Source organism: Excalfactoria chinensis, chromosome 1, assembly GCF_039878825.1.
Source record: "Excalfactoria chinensis isolate bCotChi1 chromosome 1, bCotChi1.hap2, whole genome shotgun sequence".
NCBI classification, from domain to species: Eukaryota; Metazoa; Chordata; class Aves; order Galliformes; family Phasianidae; genus Excalfactoria; species Excalfactoria chinensis.
Window position 1 is genome coordinate 121,737,176 of NC_092825.1, and position 18,570 is coordinate 121,755,745.

Genomic DNA, 18,570 nt, shown 5'->3' on the forward strand with positions numbered 1-18,570 from the left:
TGACTCAGCATTTGGTTGCTTGAACTGACACAAGCAGAGAGCTTGCAGGGAAAGAGAAGGTGGTGTTTGCTGAAATATGAATTATGGGCACTTCTAATGGCCAGAACAAAAGATGCTGTATTCTTAGCTGTTCTTGTTTGAAGCTTGGAAATATTATTCGCTTCTTCTTCGTGCTATTTTACTTGACTTTGTGAGCTTTTTGTCCTTAAGGATTCCAATGAAGAGACACTATCAACACCTGCCTGTTACCTCAGAGGGTGTAGAACAGAGTATTTGCCGAACTACTTTCATGGTAATACCAAAGCATACTACAAAGATTGTTCTTTACACTGGAAGCTCATATTGTGGTTGTTTTGAAATGATAAATAGTCATACACAGAAAATGCCAGCTCTTTTCAGGAAAATGTGGCCAATAGGAGAGCTGTTTGCCATCACTTAGTGGTTCTCTGGTATTAAAATGTGATTTATTATGAAATATCTAGGTGTTGTGCTGACCAGCAATTCTACTGAGACTGATTTGTTTTCCAGTCCCCAAGTATATACCTGGTATTAGCTCATGGAAAGAAGTGTCTGCAAAGCAGACTAAGACATGCAACTAATGAGTTTTGATTGAACCCTTTGATATTTACCTTAAGGCATCACAGAAGGTCTTCATCTAATTAAAAAAAAATCTGTACCAGAGGGTAAAAATTAAGTGACTGAATGTTACAACTCATCCAGCTCATTTCTCTAGACATTTACATTCCAGATGGGACAGATGAAGCCAGATACACACCAGTGATGACCAAGTGACCTGGATGGGTTCTAGGCCACTGTAAGAACAGGGATATTGTCAGCTCTGAACTATTTCAACCCAAAACCAGGCTAATTGGAATTGTAGTTTCTTTGCTGTAGTAACTAAAAGAAATCTGTTCTAAAAATAGCATGGTTGTAGGCATGCCCGTAATTATGGTAGCCCTGTTTTAGTGACCCCTTTATTTTTTGAAAGTTCTGCATTTGCATTTCACTGAAGCTAATGTGTTTTGTGTTTTTTGTTTTTTTGTTTTGTTTTTGTTTTCCTTTCTCTTAATTATTCTCTGTGTTCAGAATCATAGAATCATAGAATTACCCAGGTTGGAAAAGACTTCAAAGATCATCAAGTCCAACTGCAGCCTAACCATAGTACCCTAACTCTAACAGCCCTCTGCTAAATCATATCCCTGAGCACCACATCCAAACGGCTCTTAAACACATCGTGTTAAGGTTTCTTTTATGACTTATATAAGGTGAAGAAAGTCAGTTTTCACTTTAAAAATATAATTAGGGAGGCTGAGGGAAGAAAGAGTTAGGGATGTAATGTCATGAAGGGGGTAGCAAATGTGGAACTAAATTGAAGTGACAGGGTTTGGCTATGTTGAAGAAATTATTTTGAATAAATAAATTACACTTGCTTGTGAACAGTACACGTCATATAGAAAAGAAACATTGTGAGCAAAGGGGGAAAAAACTCATGAGGAGTGCTGGTGCATGTTTTAGTCAGGGAGTATCTGCAATAAAATACTTTGAAGAAGGCTGCCAACAAAAGACTGCTAGGATTTGATTGGTCCTCACTGTTGCTTTTTCTATATTTCTATGTAGGTGTCCAGGAAATCCTGATCATCAAATTCTGAATGTGATTCAGTGTCTTAAATTTAAGTGACATGACCCAAAAGATACATTGGTAGTATGCAAGTCCAGAATTTAGAAACAGGAAAGAAATGATACCTCCTTCTACTTATAAAACGGTATCAGTTCAAATCAGTTGAGGACTCAGTGTCTTTTCTAGGAAAATTCATACTCCTCGCTTACTCTGCAGTGCTTTTCTATTCTGTCATCTTGTAAAAGCCTTGCTGGTTTTTATCTTAATATCTTGACACAGTATTACTTCCAAACAACTCTTCACTTGAATTTCATTCCCAGTGGAGTGTCAATATAGGGAAGCTAGAATGTGTGTCTTGAATAAACACTGTATATTTTGGGATTTAAAATGAGAAATAAGTCACAGTGTAGGGTTAAATCACTGCAAGGAATAAATGTCATCCAAGGAGAAAGAGCAACATATCTGCAATTCACAAAATATAAAAATGAAATGTAATATAAAAATCTGTTTACCAGGAGAAAGAGGAAAATAAATCTTGAAGTATATGTAGTAGGAATGGGGATATTCTAAGCCATTCTTCTGTCCTTAAATGATGAATCTTCCAGTACCCACTGTGAGCTTACCTATCCCTATGCAGCAAAGAGCATTTACCCAAACTTGTCCTCCAGTTTCGGCTCCCCATGTAAGGAACAAAACATACTTAACATTGAGCAGGATCAGTGCTGCCTTCCTCAATACTGAAAAGAGATTTGAAAAGCATTTCCACTGCATCACATCTTATTTATTTATTTATTTTCCAAATAACAGCCTAGCTCAAGACAGACGAGGGCACATCATTTTCTCACCATTTCTCCAGAGGTTTCTGAATGGGGCTATGACCCTAACCCTAATACCCTAACTCTAATAACCCTCTGCTAGGTCATATCTCTGTGCTATCTATATCTTGTCCTGCTTCCACCATCATCTAAAGTCTTCTTACAAATTCATTGTAGCTCATTTCTTTTACAAGCCTTGTCTCTGCTGAACTGAAAATATTGAATATGGGTAAGCATGAACTTCTAACATTTGCTCAATGTGAAGTTTCCTTTATATCGTTATTGCCAATGCTAAGCTCTTTTTTCAGTGCAGAATGGCAGCCAGGGCCTGCTTACAAGCACTTGTGTGGGGCTTAAGAAATTCTTTAGACTACATTTAATCTATCAGTACAATCTGGAATGTAAGGATAAAACACATTCCTGCTGAAGAGAAAAGGGGTACTGGTGGATGACAAGCTGGACATGAGCCTGCACTGTTCCCTGGCAGCTCAGAAAGCCAACTATATCCTGGGCTGCATCAAAAGATGTGTGATCAGCATGTTGAGGGAAGTGATCCTGCCCTTCTTCCAGGTCTCACCTGGAGTACATGGGAGACAGACAGACCTGTTGGAGCATGTCTAGAGGAGGGCCAAAAAATGATCCAAGAGATGGGACACCTCCCCTGAGAGAACTGGGGCTGTTCAACCTGGAGAAGGCTCTAAGATGACCAGATAGCAGCCTTTTGGTATCTGTAGGAAGGCGACAGACTCTTCAGTGGTGATAGGGCATGGGGAAATGTTTTCAAATTAGAACGAAAAGACTTAGATTGGATATAAAGAAATTTATTTATTTTACAGTAAGGATAATGAAGCACTGAAAGAGGCTGCCCAGAGAGGTTCTGGACAGATTTGAGCTGGACTGGGCTGTGAGCAACATGGTCTAGCTGTAGGTGTCCCTCTTCATTGTAGAAGAGTTGGACTAGATAACCTTTAATGGTCCCTTCCAACTCAAATGATTCTGTTTCTAAAGTCGGTGAGACTCGAATGGATGACTCAGAGAATTCACAGCAGAATTTGGGTGTTCTTGCTTACTTTCTGGAAGGCTGCAGACAAACTAGTATAACTTGAGTTATGACTGTAGCTTTTAATGATCATACCCTAGCTGTATGTCTTTAAATATGCTCACTATTTTAATCCATGGCACTGCGTTTACACACTTTGCCAGATGGATGTGTTCCATCTGTCCTTTTCTTCAATGGCATATCAAAAACATTAGCTCAGACAGTAAATCTGTGTAAGGGTTAGCTGTGGTCGATAATTTTTTTCATCATCTGACAAAGCCTATGACAGATCAGCGATCTGGTTAAATGCCACAATGTTATTCTGACCAATTAAGGACAGAAAGGAAGACTGAGGGGAAGACTTATAAGGTGTCCAGCTAGCAACAGACAACATTTTTGGTACATGAAATGCTTAAAATAATTTGGGAAATAAAAGTCAGAGTTCTGCAGATTGTCACCATTACTGCAGCTGTGAACCAGTGCACAGGTACCATTGCACACAATAGAATTTTCTATGCATAAATCACTTTAATATTTAATTCCTTTCGATCTTGGCTCCTTATGCAGAGCGGGGCAGAATCTTAAGTGCTACTGCCTGTGGTGTAGAAGCCAGAGAGATCATTAAGCTACCGCCTATATGCTTGTACTACAAGGTTCAGCCTCGTTAGCATCTACAACAATTAAGTACACAAGGGCAGGAACACAGCATCAGTAGGAGATGCTGTCTGTGCTGGCTGGGTTTGTGGTGATTGTCTCACTGATACACAGCTGAATGGTACACACTTTTTCTGCCTGTTTTTGCTTTTTGTTTTTTTTTTTTCCTAGCAATCCTTTTAAAGTAAGAGTTCTGCAGACATTTGGAAACATTCTGTCATCATGTACATCTGTGCAGACTTACACTCTGTCCCCTGAATGAATCCAAGATAACAGGAATATTCTATTAAGAAGAGGCACATTCTGCTGACAGGGGTTTGTGTGCTTCCGCGTATGCCCAGGTTGTAGACTGATTTACTCCAGAGCTGTGTTAACAGCGTCAAACTGCTTTTGCATTTTCCACTTGTGATGTTGTCATATAGTGCCTCGTTTCTGGCTGCAGTTTTTGAACTCAGCTGGTCGGGATTTACAGCTGCTCAGGAGTTCACCCTCAGCTCATGGCAGCCCTGTTTTGAATGAGAATGGCTTTTCTCTTGGCTGGAAGATGTGCAAATAAACATACAGATAAACAAGGCTTGCTCAGGAAGATGGGTTGATTCTGGGACACCTTGCTTTAGGGAAGGAGGTCCACAGGACTAATTCAGAAATGAAGAAGGGAGATACTAGGCTTGTCTTTGAAGATGGGGCCAGACAAAGACACTGTGTCGGCCAAGGTGGTGACAAAAGCAAAGGAGGATTCAGCCAGAACCATTTTATATCTTCTCCTGATTCATGCTTTATCCCTGCTGGTGTTTGCTCCACTTCTTTCTCCACCTGCCACCTTGCTGACAGAGCTTCTTCAGCTTTGTGACGCAGCACCAGCTGATACTCACCTCATTAAGAGCAGTTTCTGATAAACAGCAACCATGCAGGTGCTCAGAAGCATAGTGTGTTCTGTCATGAGCAGGACAAAGTTTCTCCTTGCCCTGTGTATATGCTGAAATGTAACTGAGGCAGAAGAGCAGATGATTGGCCAAACTCCTCCATGCACCCTTGGGATACAGCATCCACAGAACAGTGTGGCCACCTGGAGATTTTGCAATGTGTTCTACAGCCCAAATCTGTGGCTCCTGAGCATTTGTGTTGACCTTGTCAAGGAGCCATTCCTTGTGTGTAGCTGGAGAAGTAGCTGCTCCCTCTGGTGCCGTAGAACACTGGGTAGATGGGTGGCAAATGGACAAAGCAAACCTTTCCATAGTCCTCTTCCCATCATGAAGGAAGAAATCTCAGCAATTAAGCAGAACTGCAAACTTCCTAAAGGTCTGTAGGGAGCTTAAATTATCCAGTCTTACTCACGTGAGTCAGTGTTGTTGAAATGGTGTGACTTTACAACCACTTGGAAAAAAAGTGAATTTAAAGTGTTTTTTAGCTGGAATCTGTGCTTCCTCTTTCTGGAAGTGCTACTGAATAATTTATATATATTCACTAAGACCATTGCCACGAACTAGTGCAGGATGTATCCATACTGTGTAAAACCAAAGGGATCTGAAGGAGATGTTTTTCTATAAAGGATTTTAATAAGAGCTGTGATCGTTCTGCTCCTTAGCTTGGAATTGTGCCTACAGCCTGCCTCAACCCGTGTTATACAAATATGTTACACAGTACCATCATAGGTGCAGCTTGCCTGAAGTGTGTCCAGAGAAGGGCTACAAAGCTGTGAGGGATCTGAAGCATAAGTCTTATGAGGAGCAGCTGAGGGAGCTGGGATTGTTCAGTCTGGAGAAGAGGAGGCTCAGGGGAGACCTCATTGCACTCTACAGCTCCCTGGGAAGAGACTGTGGCGAGGTGGGATTCGGCCTCTTCTCCCACATAACTGTGATAGGACGAGAAGGAATGGCCTCAAGTGTCACCAGGGGAGATTCAGGGACTGCTTAAGGAGATGGTGGAGTCAACATCCCTGAAGGTTTTCAAGGCATGTGTAGATGTGGCACGGATGGACATGGTTAGTGGGCATGGCGGTGATGGGCTGACAGTTGGATTAGATGATCTCAAAGGTCTTCTCCAACCTTGTCAATTCTTTGATCCTATGATTTCATGATGTTCTTGCTTAAAATTTCGCTATTGCTGAAACAAAGCAAAAGTCTGGTGTGCAATATGTATGCTTCCCAAAAAGCTAAAACAGGTAGGTAAGGTCACATGTTTTTCTGTTTCTTTCCTCTTTTTGTATTCTTTTTGATCACTTCAGGATTTCAAAAATAAAATACAATAAAATGAGATGCTGTTGGGGAGGACCTCTTCTGTCTGCAATTTGTAACCCTATTTATGGCTGTCATGCAAGGCAGAGCAGCAGATGAAGTGGTGCTATGAGAGATAGGGGGAGAAAGCTGGTAACTGAGGCAGGAGGAGAATTTTCAGATCTGATGGGGTTAAAATTATTGATGGGATGTAAATGATGTTTCATTTTTACTTCTAAAATTAATTTTATAGCATTCAAGTGAGGGGTAATGACTGACTAATGCTTTGTAAGAAGGATGTTTTTGTAGAAGATATTTTCTTGGAAATAAACCACATAATGATGTTAGGATGTATTTTGAGACGTTCAGTGTGTGATCTTTAAAAAACATAGAGCTGCATGTTTGGCATCAGAACAACAGGGAAGAGTAGTGGTGCCCAGTGTGACTGTCCACCCCTCATTTGATTTCCAGCTTTCATGTCTTGTTGCTTTGTTCACTGTTGTACTGGGGAGCTGTAGGCCCTCTTCCTAAATGGCAGAAGTGGAAAAAGCAGTGGGATCTGAATATCTCTGCTCCGTTTGAAACACCTCTTCATCCCTGGGGTGCTGCATTCCTCATATTTGCTCTGTGAAAAATAAGTAGTTTAAATTAGAAGTGGAGGGAAGAAAGAGAAGAAAATCCTCTGAGACCACCCAGCCTTACTAATAATTTTCAAAACCTAGTTCAGTTGAAAACTTCTGCTTTCCAGAGGACCTTATAAGAGGAGTCTTTGATGATATATATATGTGTTTTCTTTTTTTTTTGTATCTGTCTTAACTCTGGTTTGTTTGTCTTCTCTTTTCTCCTAGTGGAGTTTTTATACTGTGATTTGGCTTCCATGAAGTCTATTCGGCAATTTGTGCAGCAGTTTAGAGCAAAGAATTGTCCAGTCCATGTGCTGGTGAATAATGGTGAGTTCCATTTCCTCTTTACATATATGCATAGGGGAATGTGGCAAACAGGCGTCTCTCCTATCACTTCACATTTCAGATCGATTGCCAGAACCAGACAGCCGGTTACAGAATGGCTGCATTAGCTGGGATGTCCTTCTAGGAGTTAAACTGCAGTGTATGACTGAGCATCAGCTGAGCAGGTTGAGCACCTGGGTGCCACCTCTGCTTGTGATGTTATCACAGGCCTTGCTGCTTGCTGTGTTTCTTAGCTTTCCAGCATTCATGCAGTGGCAACAGAATCTGATCTTCCCTTAAAATGAAGTGAAACGAAGCAAAGCAAAGAAAAACTGGACTTCATGGTTGAAGAAAAACAGCCTTTTCACCTTTGGATCTTCAGTCCCTTTATGTTTTCCCTGTATGAACACATGTGTTTACTGTTTTTGTATGGTGAACTGGGGTCAATCTATTTAAAATATCATCTAGTAAAGAATCCAGAGACCTCAGAGCATTAACTGCTTAGATCAAGCTGCTGCTGGAAGGTTGTCCATCAAGTTGCATCCTCAGTGGTCACAGAACAAATTAAAAGGCTGATATTTATCTTGAAGTCATACAATTATCAAATGAATCTCATTACTCTTAGGCATTTAAGCTTTGTTATGCAAATACTTGCCATCTAATTATTCTTTATAGCCACAATATTTTTTGGAAACTAGCCCATACAGTAATTTTCTTCCAAAGCCCGGTATGTCTAATGTGCACTTTCCTAAAGGGGAATTTTCTCCTATGTGTTTAAATAGGGAAAAAACCTGCCAGCAACAGTTTAGGCTTCTTTTAGAAGCTTTCTGCTGTTATATGCCACTGCTCTTGTTTTCCTGATTATTTGCATGTGTTTTTATTAAGGCATCCAAAAGAACACTTTCTTTTTCCTTGTGCACCCTTCAGTCCAGGTGAGGGCAAACGTGCTGCAGATAAATGATTTTGTTACATTTGTTGATGCCTCATATAGTTCTCAATAAGGCAACTATTGCAATAAAAATTCAAGAATATTTTATTTCATGATTGATGTGAAACATTTATGAAATGTTCAAAGAAGTGTTCATTTTTATGTCATTAACAAAAAAAAGCCTATCATTTTTATTTTAATTGTGAAGTACTTAATAGTAATGGATATCTAATCCTGCCTACACAATCTCCCTTGTTGTACTTGCGTTCTTTTAAAGATGCACAGTGCAGGCTGTCACACAGATAGGAACAAAACTGCATCTTGAACACATATAATTTTGTGGAACAAAAGTTTTTGTGATCTTTGAGGGCAGCCCCTAGCCTCCATTAGTTTCCCACCAGAGCAAGGATAGGGCTTTGCTATGGGGCTTGGGGACAACTTGGGAGAAGTGATGGGCCTAAAATAACATCATGGATGGAAATCCTTCTGAAGCAAAGGGCTGGGTTCTGCCCCAGCTGCTGCTGAAGCGGGAAGGATAAAATTGCAGTTAAATGAATCTTCTTGGTCAAGAAACTAATTTAGATAAAAATAGGTCTCATAATATGCTTAGTATAAGACCAAAGACCCAAAGCTTCTTTTGGGAAGGAGGCTTGAAACAAATGTTTTTTCTGAATTATACTCTTTAGCAGGGTCTGCTGTGATAGGACAAAGGGAAATGGTTTCTAAAACAGAGGGTACTTAGATTGGATATAAAAGTTTATTTATGATAAGAATGGTGAGGCCCTGGAACAAGTTGCCCAGAGAGGTGGTGATTCCTTGTTCCTGGAGACATTCAAGGTCAGGCTGTGCAGAACTCTGAACACCCTGATGTATCTGTAGATGTCCCTGTTTGTTGCAGGGGAGTTGGACTAGGTGACCTTTAAAGATCTCATCCAACTCGAACAATTCTAGGATTCTGTGGTTTTTGTGACCTATTGGAAAGACGTTATTTAATTTACTCCTGGTTAAAAACAGAGTTTGAAAGGAATTCAATTGTTAAAAGAAAAAAAAAATCTTATTAGAAGCGAGACTGAAATGAATGGTCTGACCCTGCTATTTACTCAGACTTTAACAGAATCAAGGAAGTGATCCCGTTCAAAGCCTCTGTAAAGACTCCCTTACAATTAAGTTGGTTTCAGACCATTACTTGGCACATCACCATCCTCTACTTCTAAAAGTTCTTTTCCCCATTTTATGGTTGTTCTTGTTTGCTCTTGTAAATAATCTGTAGCATTCCATTTTGTTCCTAGTGTTAAGGTGAAAGTCCATGAGTTCTCAAGGTATATATCAGGGGAAAAAAAAAATAAAAATTGAATGGGGAAGCAATGGCCTGAAGCTAAAACCTTTGCATCTTGTCTTGACTTTCCATCAGTACTGAGCACATTTGAGAAAAATGCTGATATTTGGGCTAATTTGTAGTCTTCTTCTTGTCACTTCTCTTTTATTCACCTTCTTCACTGTTATGCAGTGCATGGAGGAAGGAGATTCAGTTCATCGTGGGCTGCAGAGCTAGAGGCGCTACCCACTCAAAAAACTCATTGCAGTCACCAGCTCCACTGCCTCTGTTGCACAATCCTCTAGAAACAAGTCTGGGTCCCTGGGAGGTCCCTGGCTTGCAGCAGCTTTTTTTATACAGACAAATACGTTTTCTGTATGAAAACTTCGTCAATAGCAAGGCGATTGGCATGGCTACTGTATGACTTAGAGGAATTCCCAAAAAGACCTGATGGATTTTCTTATGTTTCAATGCATGCACCTAGAATTGTAGGCTTCTTAGTATCATGTAGTAGTTTGTTATTTGTTACCAATCTTGAAGCTCTAGCATTCTTGATTTGAGGAATATTTGCTTTCTAGTGTATGAAGTAGAGCCTTCAGAGCCAAACACCTATGATTTTTAGGCAATCATATACTTTTAAGAGCCTGACCCAAAGTCTGTTGGGCCTGATAGAAAGTTTATATTAGGTTTTGAAAATGGAGTTTGTGTGGACTCCATGATTTCTGAATCACACCATTGGAAATCTAACAAATATGTTCCTCTCTGTTTTCACGGGACATAGAATTCTATTATCAAAGACTGTATTCTTTTATTATTTTTAATGTAAAAACAACATGAAGTGTTACACTGCATTTCTTTTCACAACAAATGAGTGGTATTTAGTTGCTTTAAGTTAAAGTCTTTTATTGATTTATATACTCATCTCTTTATATTAGTGATCTGTCCACATGATATATCCATGAATATTTATACTTTCTTCTTGTGACAGCATATGATATTTCATGTGGGCTTTTGTGAGCCTAATAAAAACACAGTCATTTCAAGATGAACTGAGGAAGGTTCTAATGTTATGCAATAAAGCAAACTATGTAATGAACATTGAAATATTATTAAATATGGGTGATTTGGAATGAATTGCCATGTTAGGTAAATTATCAGTACTACATGATGGAATTCTGCAATTTCTGAGGTTGCTGATGGTTTAAAAAAGAGAAGTGTATATGCTTTCCATCACTTGCTTGGCTCAAGATGTAGTTGGAAATTAATTTAATGCCAGACTCCTGTGTTGCAAAATATCCTCCCAGAGCAAGGCACTCAGATCCCACAAGAACTTCAGTAAGGTTTAGGTATCCAACTGCTCCAGGCATTTTGAGAAGTCTAACGTGAACATACAGGGCTTTCCAAGGGGAGATTCATGCACTGCAGTCGCCTCTTCTCTTTTTGTTATAGTTGATTTTAGCATAGACATTTAACTTTCTAATTTCTAATTTGAAAGGAAAAATTTGGTCGAATGCACGCAGGATTTCAGCTGACAAATAAAAGCCTGCTGTTCCATTGCTTTGGTTTTCTGCATCAGTAATGTGCATGCTCAGCTCTTGTTTTTTTTAAGTAAACAAAACACGTTAAAGATGCAATTATGGTATTGCATAAACATACTTTAAAAAACAAAATGTGCTAGTGGTAAAAAGGGAACAATTCTTGTAACACCAAAATATAATGCATTTTCTTGGGGGGCGGGGGGAAAGAAAAACATGAAAAAATGGTTAGCCAAATATCTACAGAAGGGTGGATACAGTACAACCAGGTTAGAAAACTTTACCTGACAGAAAGTCAGCACAATGCATCTGCTAGTCCATTCATTTGCAATTGGAGTCGATTTATTTATTTATTTGTTTGTTTCTCCTTGTAAGGAACATTTAGCATATTAGAGCATTGCAGTAATGTAATCACTTACTGCAATCATTAAGACAGTATTGGTGTTAGGATTTATTGAAAAGACTTCTTTCTACATGAGGCTGCAAAAGGAACAGATGTAAACACTGTGTAAAATTCCATAAGCAGTAGTCACTGATCCACGTGAGAGATAGTTTTTCTAAATGGGATCCATCATTTTTTACTGTGTGCTAGAAGAGTTTCCAGATGTCCTTCAGATAATGCTTATCCTTATGTGTTCTTTGCAGTACTTAATGACCTTAAAACCATGTGAGCTAATATCAAAATCACATCTTTAGCGACAGCAGTATAGCTTCAGATACCAAACACAACGTTGTCTAATTCATTAAAAATGACATAGCAACTGCCTTCTCTGTAGCTGTTTACCAAATAGTTCGTAATTTTTCCTACAGAATAGAAACAGACTAAAATACGTCTACATTAAATGTCTTGGCATGTATGCAAACATGAAAAAAAATCAGAGATTTCAGTATATTGTTAGCTAGCATTAGGCAGATTACATTTAATACATTTTGGTCTGAAGGCAATTTAAAATCGATAATTCTGAACTAGTGAATAATTCAGAGGTTCATAATCCATAATTTGTTGATCATCTGAGAAATCTCAGTCTCTTGACAGAATGCATATGTCTCTATAATCTTCCCTCTTTAGTGTCTGCTGAAGAGTGAAAGCTGTATCTGTAGGTAAACCGGCTGAAATACCGATATATTCCTTTGTGCTACCTACCCGCAGTTGAGTCATGTGGAGTGTGGGCACAGTCCCTTGCATTGATCCATTTGCATGGAGAAGTCCCATGGGTGCTGTCGTGGTTGATCACATGTAAAATTATTCTTATGACTGAGTATCTGTAAGAACAAATCTTAAGAATAAATGTGAGATTTGAGAGTTAGGAACAAGGGAATATAATAAAAGTAAGCAGTTTTATAGGTTCTTACTTACTTACAGGTGTTTTGGATTGGTTAGGTTTAAATATAATTACTCACGTTATAGCAGTGGGATCCGGAAAAGATCCTGTCCCACTGGATTAGGTAGGAGCCAGCTCCCCTCTCTGTAGCAGTTGGAGGCTGCTAGGACTATAAAATGAAGAGAAGAGAAACCAACCCAGAGAAGTGGAAAATCACTGGGGAACTTTCCCTGAGGGAAGGTTAGTGAGGAGGATTGCTGTTGACTCCAACGGAACTTGGATTTCACCAGAAATAATGCTTTTCCTCCAGTCATACAAGAGGCTATGGGGAACTCAGGAACTGGTCTCACATGAATCTTATTCTAGTGTCTTGATTTCAGCGTCGTTTGTCATCTGTATGCTGCCTTGAAGACAAATTAGAGCAATATTTAATTGAAGATGAGGTGAAAGATGAGAGAGAGGACAGGCAGGGAGAACAGGGAGAAGTAGAGGGGAATAAGCTGAAAGACAGCTGGTCCTTTGCCTGTATGTGTTGGATGACAGTAGACATGGGAGATGTTTAGAGCTGGAAAAGGTCATTTGAATTTGATATAAAATGAATTTCCCACAGATGATGGGAAAAACCAGAGGAGTCATAAAAACAGTGACATACAATAACAATTTGTTCTAGAAGCAGGTGGGTTTTTGAAGAAGAAGTAGCTCAGTGTAAGACTGATGACATTTAGTGAGATTTCTCAGCAGTGGCATCTTTATTAGAGAGATGACTGGAAATTATGGGGAGATTTACTAATAACACTACACTTTACAGGTGTTAGCTGCCTTGGGTACTGGATGCAGCTTGCTTGGGCACGTGTCACATCACTGTGCTCTTTCTGACAGTACCCAGCCCAGCTGGCCCAGAGCCACCTAGAGTCACTCTATGCTCACATCTACTTTGTGCCCAGATTTTTAGCCACAGTCATCAGTTAGAGCTTTTGTTGTACTTGGATAGCATTGCTGTCTGCCACAACGATACGTATCCTATATAAAGATATCAGATTTCTCATCAAAGGTTTATTTTTTATTTGAATTACTAATATGTCAGAAGAGCACCTTTGGGTTACTTCCGATTGTCAGTCTGTAAGGATTTCATTCATTAAAATCTTGACTTTTGTTTGATGTTATCTCTGTCTTTCTAGTTATTTCCAAAGCTTTTTCTGTGTCTGGGATATCAAACGTTTTGTGAAAAAGGAAATATCTCAGGCTCCATATGCTGCAGGTTCTTGACCCACTTGCTTTTATGTCCTGAATACATTTTTTTTTTTTATATCAGCAGAAGACAGATACAAAATGCAGCTATTGATGGATTAGGAAACCCAACTGGTTCTGCTTAAGTGTTGGGGACATTTGCCACTGGCTTTTCTGAGAGGCAGAAATGAGCCATGGTTTATTCTAACCTAATCTTTTCATAGCTTTTGGGTAATCTGTTTTTTATACAAAATGCAAAACAAGGTGTTTTAATTCTAGGAGAACTTTCTGTTGAATGAAAAACTACAATTGACTTTCCTATTTTCAGGCTGTGAGGGGGATAACTTTTTATTTTTTAAATTGATATATCTTCTGGGGAACTAGTGTACGTTCTTGTATATTAACCATGTTGTAGCATGACACTGAATCCTCAGTGAATCTGAGGTCTTACAGACAGTTTTCTGCTGAACCCCATGAAGTTTGAGTTTTTGTTCTTATCATCCTTGAATAGGGACTATCATCTTCTAGAATCATAGAATCAAAGAATCACAGAATGGCCTGGGTTGAAAAGAACCACAATGATAGTTCAATTTCAACCCCCCTGCTATGTGCAGGGTCACCAACCACCAAACCAGGCTGCCAGAGCCACATCCGGTCTGGCCTTGAATGCCTTCAGGGATGGGGCATCCACAACCTCCTTAGGCAATCTGTTCCAGTGCGTCTGTGTGAAAAACTTCCTCCTAATATCTAACCCAAACCTCCCCTGTCTCTGTTTAAAACCATTCCCCATTGTCCTATCACTACCCACCCTCATAAACAGCCGTTCCCCCTCCTGTTTATGCGCTCCCTTCAAGTACTGGAAGGCCATAATGAGTTCTCTCCAGAGCCTTCTCTTCTCCAAGCTGAACAATACTAGTTCCCTCAGTCTTTCTTCACAGAAGAGGTGCTCTAGCCCTCTGATCATCTTAATGGCCCTCCTCAGGACTGCAATTTTCTGGTTTTTTTGTTTTGTTTTGTTTGTTTTGTTTTGTTTTGTTTTGTTTTTTCCTTCGATGAGCGATAAACTAAAAACTTGCCTTTTCTGGAAATATGCAATCAGTTAACTCTATTGGCACAACCAATACAGTCCACTTTTGGCTTGTATGTGAGTGCATGAGCACTATCAGCAGGCACTTCTCATTCTGCAGTTCCTCACCAGTTAGACTGACTTCTAATGTTTAGACTAAAAGTTTTGATGCCAGTTATTTGCCTTAGGCTGATTCATTTAATATTTGTAATGCTAGATAAAAGAGTCTGTTACCAGATAAAAGCAAGAAAAAACATTTTTTTTTTTTTTAATGATATCAAAACTGATGGCAAGTTTTATTATAAAAACTCTTCAGATGTTATCATATTTTGGAATTGGGACTTGATTACTTGCAAGTTGCTGCCTTTGTGTCAGAGATGAATGAACTTTTTACTAACACTGCATGAAGACAGAAGCATGTTAAGCGTTCCAGTGTGAAAACCATCTTTCACATTCTAACAGCTAAATATTATGCCTGTACCAAGCATGCCCTGACTCAGGACTGAGCAGGTCTTGCCTTGATTCGTAGCTGAGGCACGGCTGTGGAGATGGGAGGTGACTGCAGCACACTCCAAACCTAAATGTCTCACAGACATGGTTGATGAGCTGCTGTAGTTGGTGATCTGAAGTTGCTGATGTGTCTCTCTGCACATTATGGCTGCTGCATGTTTAGATGTAAGAACAAAACCAGTGGTATGGAAAAGGGAGAAGATCAGATGGGTCAAGGCTATAACTTGGAAGAGAGATTTACACAAGAAGCCAGAGTGTGGAGAAGTGAACAAGAAGACTGTCAGCTGAGGATTTGAGGGTGAATCAGCAGTGAATAAACCTGCTTTCAGGTATCCAGTCCACTCCCGCCTATGTCCATGCATGCACAAGACTATACGTCCCACCACTGAGGACAGATAGATGTCCTGGTGTCTGAGGGTCAGGGCCCCTGGTGTGGACTCTAGATGCCACCTAGTTCATTATGATACAGCATAAAACTTAGATAGTAGTGTTTATTCCATTATAGCTTATTTAGAAGAGAAGTAGACTGTGGTGATGTATAGCTAGACAGATATATTGGTAGGACTGAAAAATACAAAAACTGTTTGTAGAAAAGGCTTTGCTCTTTCATTTGGAGTTACGCTTTCTCTTCCTTTTTCCCCTTGGGAATGTGTCTCCTGCAAACAGCAAGAATTAGGTAAATGTGGTTATGTAGGTTCTTCTCCTGCTGTGAAGGCATCATTCATGCAACTGACCTTTTGTACTGCTGGCCAGCCATCCGGGTTGCCAGAAATAACAGGCCAGCATGTGGGGACTCTGCCTTCAAATGAAGCTCCGTGAGCTGTCTAGGAAGAAAGGCATTCTGATATGCATCTGGAAGAGAGATTGAAAACCTGTTATCTTTCATTTATTTTAAGTGTTTTTGATAGAAGTAGCTTTAAAACCTCCAAGTAGCTCACTATAAATAAATCTTCACAAATGGAATACTTGTATTTTTGAATCTATAATACAGTTGAAGGATGTTTTGTGCAGCTGGAGATACAGGAATTACAGCAGTGTTTACCTTCATCTGCAGCACAGGCAAGCATGATACAAATCTTCTTATATAGTCCAATAAAAATGTGGTTTTCCTGGGAAGTAATGCTTTCATCTCTCATAAACTTTTACTTTTTAGATTCATTATACTGCTAAAGTCACATAAGACTAGGTCATTGATGGATCCCAGATAGCTTCACTGGAAATTTTTATAGGCAGTCAGGATAGATGAATGATTGCAAAGACAGGTCTCTTGACTTATATTCATTCTTTGAGAAAAAATGTCCTCTGTTCTCTGCTGCCCACTCATTTGAATTAAATATTAGGGTTTTGTTTTTTTTAATGTTATAGGTAATTCATTACAATTACAGTACATAAATAACTGTGGCACACTGGAATGTATTACTTTGGAATAAGAACAGTCACTCAGCGTAGTTGCCCAATCACACATCAATGTGTCATTGTGGCAGTTTTCTACAGGCATACTGTCAGCCTCTTTCCTGAACATTTCAATAACAGCTCATTAATGTCATCAATAACAGCAAAGCAAAAGCTCATTCTCAGCTTTCTTAGTAATTCATTTCCTAATGCCATGCTCGTATCAGTGACACTTTTCTTTTGTCTGAAAACAACCTGACTAAATCTGAGGAAAGAATATAAAGGAAAGTTATATCAGAACGGAGGTGTTGGATGTTAATGGCCTACATTCTGACTCTTCAAACTTTACACACGCTCCAAAAAACTAAGGAGACTGACTTATGTTAGTTAAGATCAGACCAGTATTTGATAGTGTTCTGCACTGGAAGAATAAGCAAAATCATTCTTAGTTCATAGTGAATAGGTAAGATGGAAAAAAAAGAAGAAAAATACATATAAAATAGTATTGGATTAATTTAAAGAATTAAAAATAGTGGCAGCTTTCATTCTTTGAATTACCTTTCAGGCCCTTGAGTAAAGCTGATGACATTTCTGGACAAAGGATACATTACCATCCCACTTTTGGTATCTGCTGAATGTTAAGTCGTTAATAATTTAAAAATAAAATAAAATAAAATAAAATAAAATAAAATAAAATAAAATAAAATAAGAAGAATGTTTTTAGCTGCCCTTAGGTCTTTCCTTGTGTCAGAAAAGCAGCCAAGTTCAGTTTTCTGTTAAGTATTGCTTTGCATGCTCACTCTTGGTGAATTCAAATGGCTTCTCCCCAAGTGAGAGAAAGTGCCTTCATATTTCAGAGCATCATTTTTTGAAAGCCTTGATATGAACCACATCAAAGATGCTTTAAAAAATCTCTGTCTTTCAAAGATTTTATTAGATAAACAGTATCTGATGAGTTCTTGAAGAGAAAAGGGGGATTGTACCAGCAGCAAACCCAAGCGAGCGTGGTTGTGCTTGCTCAAGCACTTGACCACATTTCTGCACAGGGGAGTCAGTGCAGAGTAGAGCCAGTGGGAGCAATGGTGGCCTGCACAGCCACTGCTTGCTGGCTGTGACTTGCACCATGGCAAGTTTAGGTCAGACATTAGGAACAACTTCTCAAAAAAAGTGGTGCTGCAGTGGCACAGGCTGCCCAGGGAGGTGGTGGAGTCACCGTCCCTCGAGGTGTTCAAAAACTGTGTAGATGTGGCACTGAAGGATGCTGTTAGTGGTGCGGGGTTGATGGTTGGACTAGGTGATCTCGAAGGTCTTATCCAACCTTAGTGATTCTATGATTCTGTTGTGCAGCTGAATAGCTGCAGAACTTCTCTCTGGACAAATTCCTCTATCCTTCTGTCCGACTGCCAGTAGGGATGTATATGTTTACAGGGGGGCCTTATGGTGACCCAAAGCTCATGGAGAACAAGAGGCAGCATTTGGGGATCACATCTGCTTTGCTGTGCAAAGGCTGCTTCTTGTTCTTTTCGTGGACTTCCATTTGATCTGTGTTGATGCTAATATACATCTTGCAAACTGTTTCCCCCCTCCTTTCCCAAGTTTTAGAGCTTTGGAAGGCAGGATGAACCCCAGAGAGATGCAAATACTTTCCTTTTACCAGCGCCAGTACTCACTGTTGCAGTGCTGCTGCCATCCAGCCTCCAGCAGCTCATGCCAAACTCCATCTCTGCTAAAACTCTCACTGCAGCCAGCTGAGACTTTGGTTCCCTCCCAGCCTTTCCCTCCTTTCCACATCCCAGAAAAAAAGGACAGCTCCAAGTTCCAACAGAGCTTGTCTCAGTTCATGTTCATCCGTAACCTTCACATCAGTGTTTAGTCCAGGCCTCTGTTCCAAATGCCATCGTATGCTACATGTGCAGGTTTTGGAGGAAAAGGAAGTGCTTTTTGTTCTACAGCTATGTGAGCAGTTGCAGTATGCATCAGAATAAGTGC

General features: G+C 39.7%; 1 protein-coding gene across 1 annotated transcript in view; it reads left to right on the top strand.

Annotated features, from left to right (window-relative positions):
• The window catches only part of DHRSX (dehydrogenase/reductase X-linked), a 149,499-nt gene that overhangs the window by 88,118 nt on the left and 42,811 nt on the right, over positions 1-18,570 (top strand). The window contains exon 4 of the mRNA XM_072345629.1: positions 7,188-7,289. Within this exon, the coding sequence (XP_072201730.1) occupies positions 7,188-7,289 (102 nt within the window). The remainder of the gene's footprint in view (positions 1-7,187; positions 7,290-18,570) is intronic.